Source organism: Aptenodytes patagonicus, chromosome 2 (genome assembly GCF_965638725.1).
Source record: "Aptenodytes patagonicus chromosome 2, bAptPat1.pri.cur, whole genome shotgun sequence".
In the NCBI taxonomy this organism is placed as follows: domain Eukaryota; kingdom Metazoa; phylum Chordata; class Aves; order Sphenisciformes; family Spheniscidae; genus Aptenodytes; species Aptenodytes patagonicus.
This window is the reverse complement of record NC_134950.1, coordinates 157,240,567-157,245,957: the sequence shown is the minus strand read 5'-3', so window position 1 is coordinate 157,245,957 and position 5,391 is coordinate 157,240,567. Positions and strand designations below refer to the sequence as shown.

Below are 5,391 nucleotides of genomic sequence, written 5' to 3'. Positions count from 1 at the left end.
GGGGCTGCGAGCCCTCTCACCTGCGGCCGGCACGGAGGGGGCCGCCCTCCGCCCCCCAGAGGGGTAGCCGGGGCGGGGGGGTGCTGTGGCGCCGCGCTCCCCGTGGCTGCTGAGCGGGACGGGAGAGGAGCCGGGGCCGCCGCCCGCCGCCGAGCATGGAGTGGAGTTACCTGTTGGAAATCACCTCGCTGCTCGCCGCCCTGTCCCTACTGCAGCGCGCCGGCTGCGCCGCCGCCTCGGCCGCCGCGTCGTCCTCCTCCTCCTCGGCCAAGGAGCTGTCGTGCCAGGAGATCACCGTGCCCCTCTGCAAGGGCATCGGCTACAACTACACCTACATGCCCAACCAGTTCAACCACGACACGCAGGACGAGGCCGGGCTGGAGGTGCACCAGTTCTGGCCGCTGGTGGAGATCCAGTGCTCCAGCGACCTGCGCTTCTTCCTCTGCAGCATGTACACCCCCATCTGCCTGGAGGACTACAAGAAGCCGCTGCCGCCCTGCCGCAGCGTCTGCGAGCGGGCCAAGGCCGGCTGCGCCCCGCTCATGCGCCAGTACGGCTTCGCCTGGCCCGACAGGATGCGCTGCGACCGCCTCCCCGAGCAGGGCAGCCCGGACACGCTCTGCATGGACTACAACCGCACGGACCTCACCACGGCCGCCCCGCCGCCCGCCAAGCCCCCGCTCCGCGGCGCCAAGCCCGGCGGCCCCGCCAAGGCGCCCCCCGCCGCCGCCGCTCCGCCGGCCGAGGCCCCGCGCAAGCCGCGGCCGCCGCCGCCCTGCGAGCCGGGCTGCCAGTGCCGGGCGCCCATGGTGTCGGTGTCCAGCGAGCGGCACCCGCTCTACAACCGCGTCAAGACGGGGCAGATCGCCAACTGCGCCCTGCCCTGCCACAACCCCTACTTCAGCCCCGACGAGCGCGCCTTCACCGCCTTCTGGATCGGGCTCTGGTCCGTGCTCTGCTTCCTCTCCACCTTCGCCACCGTCTCCACCTTCCTCATCGACATGGAGCGCTTCAAGTACCCCGAGCGCCCCATCATCTTCCTGGCCGCCTGCTACCTCTTCGTCTCCCTCGGCTACCTGGTGCGCCTGGTGGCCGGACACGAGAAGGTGGCGTGCAGCGGCGGGGCGGGGGCGGGCGGCGCGGGGGCCGGGGCGGCGGGGGCCGGCGGCGGCGCGGCGGCGGGGGCGGCGGCGGCGGGGGGGCGCGGCGCGGCGGGTGGCGCGGCCGAGCTGCAGCCGGAGCTGGCGGTGGCCGAGCACGTGCGGTACGAGAGCACCGGCCCGGCGCTGTGCACCGTGGTCTTCCTGCTCGTCTACTTCTTCGGCATGGCCAGCTCCATCTGGTGGGTCATCCTCTCCCTCACCTGGTTCCTCGCCGCCGGCATGAAGTGGGGCAACGAGGCCATCGCCGGCTACGCACAGTATTTCCACCTGGCTGCCTGGCTGCTGCCCAGCGTCAAGTCCATTGCCGTGCTGGCGCTCAGCTCCGTGGACGGGGACCCCGTGGCCGGCATCTGCTACGTGGGCAACCAGAGCCTGGAGAACTTACGGGGCTTTGTGCTGGCACCGCTGCTCATCTACTTGGCCATCGGCTCCATGTTCCTGCTCGCTGGCTTCGTCTCGCTCTTCCGCATCCGCAGCGTCATCAAGCAGCAGGGCGGCCCCACCAAGACCCACAAGCTGGAGAAGCTGATGATACGCCTGGGCCTCTTCACCGTGCTCTACACTGTGCCAGCTGCCAGCGTGGTCGCCTGCCTCTTCTACGAGCAGCACAACCGGCCCCGCTGGGAGGCCACGCACAACTGCCCCTGCCTGCGTGACCAGCAGCCTGATCAGGCCCGCCGCCCTGACTATGCTGTCTTCATGCTCAAGTACTTCATGTGCCTGGTGGTGGGCATCACCTCCGGTGTTTGGGTCTGGTCTGGCAAGACCCTCGAGTCCTGGAGGGCCCTCTGCACCCGCTGCTGCTGGGCCAGCAAAGGTGCTGCTGTGGCTGGGGCCACAGGGGCAGGAGCCGGTGGGCAGGCAGCAATCGCTGCAGCAGGAGGACTTGGGGCTGGAGGCGGTGGCTCCCTCTACAGCGATGTCAGCACCGGCCTGACGTGGAGGTCAGGTACCGCCAGCTCTGTCTCCTACCCCAAGCAGATGCCCCTGTCTCAAGTGTGAGGAGGGGGAAAGAGGCCAAAGGTTAGGGAATGAGGGACACTGGCCTGCCTAAAATGCCCCCTCACTGTTTGGTGCCATTAATGAACCCCTAATGGTCCTTATTAGCCACAGCTTGTATAGAACAATGCAGCTGGCAGAGGCCCCAAGCTCCAGCCCCCTCCTCCTTCCTCTCCATTCATATGCAGGGAGCATGTACTTCAAGGAGCCAGCTTATTATTTTGCTGGCAGAGGAGGGTAGAGGCTCACCCGTGTCTTGCAGAGGGCAAGGCACAGCGGCTTCTGATTCACTCTGGACTAACAGCAGCTCTTCACTCATGGGAGGGAGGGTCTTCCTCCCCCCCATCCCGAGGTGGGAGTCTGCTGGGACTGCAGGTTTTTGGGATATTGATGACCAGGCAAATGCCTTACAATACAGACTGAATCAAAACATGTCTTAATTATACACCCCAGCTAAATACGGGTTTCCTACAATAAAGGATGTATTTATATAATTATTTGTTACCTTGTACAGATGTGTAAAATATGTATATATCCAAAGCTATACAGTCTGTAAATTTTTTTGTAAAAAAGTGTAGAGGCTACCCCTGTAAGAGCAAATATGAGTATTCTATTTTGTCAATAAAATGACTTTTGATAAATGACTTTTTCAAGCTTTTCCCCTGCTCGTGCCCTGGTTGTTCCAGCTGCTGTGTCTTCAGGTGGTTCTATAAACTACGAACTACATTCGTGCTCTAGTCATTACTGTGTAAGATTGCTGCCTCTGTTAAAGCAGTGAGATAGGTAGACACAAGGAAAACAAGTCAATTCAACAAGTTCTGAAAAAGTGTTTGCCAAAACTGGGAGGTGCCTTACCATAGTTCTCCTCTGCTTTTTGAAAGATGAGTGTCTTTAAGCTGAGCCTTTACAAAAGAGTCATCTCGCATGGCATGTTAAGTATCTTTTTAAAATGGGTGTTATTTTAGGAATGTGCACACACACCTCTCATATCTGTTGTCTACACTTCTGTAAGCACCTGCCTTTCCGGGGATGCATACTGAAGTGTAAAAGGTTAATGTTTTAAATTCATAGATCACGTACTACGGTGGAACAGCGAGTTGAGATTTGTTAGATCAATCTCTTCTTAACAGATTAAACTAACATCTTAACCTTTCATACTTAACTTTTGTATATCAAATATGGTCCTTTTTCAAGAGAAAAGGTATTGTTCTTCTGTCAGGACTAAGCTAATTTATTTGAGCAGAAGGCTGTTGAATTAACAGAAGAATGCTTTGGCAATTGTTGAACTTTTTACCTGTCTGCCCAGTGGCTCAGAACATCATTCCTTTAAGAGGAGCTAAATGAATAGGGTTAATCTGTAGGGAACTTGGTTTCTTTTGAGTTTGGGAAAACTTTGATCTTTTCTCTTCACCAAACGTGATGTATAGTCTGAAGTTTCTTTCCCTGCTGCCTGGTTCCTCTTGTTGCAGACCAATTGGCCACCATGGAGCCTTAAAGTTCTTCAATTAAAGGGACGTGGGACTTTTTTTTTTTTTTTTTATTTTAAGAGGAAGACTTGTAACAGTTAGTGAACACCAGAGGGAAAAGGGAGAACAGCCTTTTAAACAGCTTTTCCCTGCATTGTTAGCCAGACTGCAGGCAGCAAGGCACGGCTTGGAGCATTATAGAAAAGAGCTATGAATGCCCTACAGGTGGTCTGCTCACATAATCTCCCCAATTTAAAACATTTTCCTTTACAGGACAATTGCATTACAAAACTCCCTTCTCTTTCGCTCCTAATTGAACCAAAGAACAACTGCAAGATTTTCTTTAAAAACTGAGTGTCTAAAAAAAAAATGAAAATCTATTAACTACATTCTAATCTGTTTTCTAAAATGGGATCGCTCGGAATACCAGGAGTAAAAGATGCATTAGACATTATTCCAGATATTTTTATGCCTTCTGCTTATATTCTGTCAAATTAGCAATCATTTAAAAGCAATTGGTTAGGTTGTGTGCTAGCAGTGAAAAGAGAGCCCCAGGTCCCTTATTAACCTGTCAATCATGATAAGAGATGGGCAGCTACCCTACTAATGACACAGATATCAATCATGATTTGTGGGAAAAACCTTGTTCCACTGAGCACTGACTTGATTATTGGTGTCCCTTTCAAAGATCCCTTAACTTTAATAGACTCCTCCACTTCTACGAAGTTACAGGGATCATGAAAAGGAGGAATTTCAAATGCCAATCTCTAATTCCTGGGAGGGAAAAACAATTTTAACTTCTCAAATGCAAAGGATGTTCCACTGGGATTTATGCATGGTGCCTATTTATACACCAATTGACCAGGATCAGAATATTGAAATACCTGTAAGTTGAAAAGGCCCTAGCATTTTCCTGTGTTGCTGGAAACTTTTTTTTTTTCCCCAACAGTTGTTGAAGCATTAAAATCAACAACTTCCCCTGCTGTCAGTGGGGCTAAGGTAGAGGTCGTCTTCCTCCTGGGGAAGCCCCATGGGTGGAAGAACAATCACTTCTTCAGATAAAAATCTGTGTTCCTTCCCCCTCCAGTGGGTTCTAGCAAGGAAGACTGAGGGAAGGTTCAACTATTCTGTGAGAATTTATTTAGATAGGTCTCTCAAAGACTGCTGGTACAGGTTGCTAGTGCTGAGATAAAAGCATTTCTAGTAAAAGATAGGAAGTAGCTCTGTGGCTTAACCTAGCTTGGAATGAGCTAAGAGGTGCTGCAGCTGGACTTAGGAAAGCAGTCTCGGAGCTAGGTTAACAAGACGCCTGCTTTGACATTTGGTAATGACTGAGTAATAATGCAAAGGTTAAACAAATAAAAATGAGACAAAATTCAAATCGCTAGAAACACAAACCTGGGGAAATGGTGCTAGAGAAGTTAATTCACGAGTGCAGATTTTTGTGAATCAACATAAAATTTGTGTCTAGGGAAAATAAATAACCAGAAAAACCAACAGCAAGGCATTTAGGTACACAAGAAATAAAAATCCACAGCTACACAGCACTTCACATTATTATGATACCCTTTATCAGATGTTAAAGATAAGATAAATTTGCTGTGAAGATACAAAATATGTTGGTGAGGTAGTAGGAGTTACATGTTACCTTTCAGGGTCTGATGATAAACTGCCTTCTCCCTAAATTTGCCAGAGAGCTACTAAAAATAGTCCCAGCAGACCTGTGGCCCAAGCCCTTGCCTGCGGAGCTCTTGGCATCCCTG

General features: G+C 52.5%; 1 protein-coding gene across 1 annotated transcript; it reads left to right on the top strand.

Annotated features, from left to right (window-relative positions):
* Nucleotides 1-2,803, top strand: FZD8 (frizzled class receptor 8). Its single transcript, XM_076331871.1, has one exon. It carries the CDS (start codon nt 156-158, stop codon nt 2,163-2,165), a length of 2,010 nt encoding a protein of 669 aa, XP_076187986.1. The 5' UTR covers nt 1-155; the 3' UTR covers nt 2,166-2,803.
* The last annotated feature ends 2,588 nt before the right edge of the window (nt 2,804-5,391 follow it).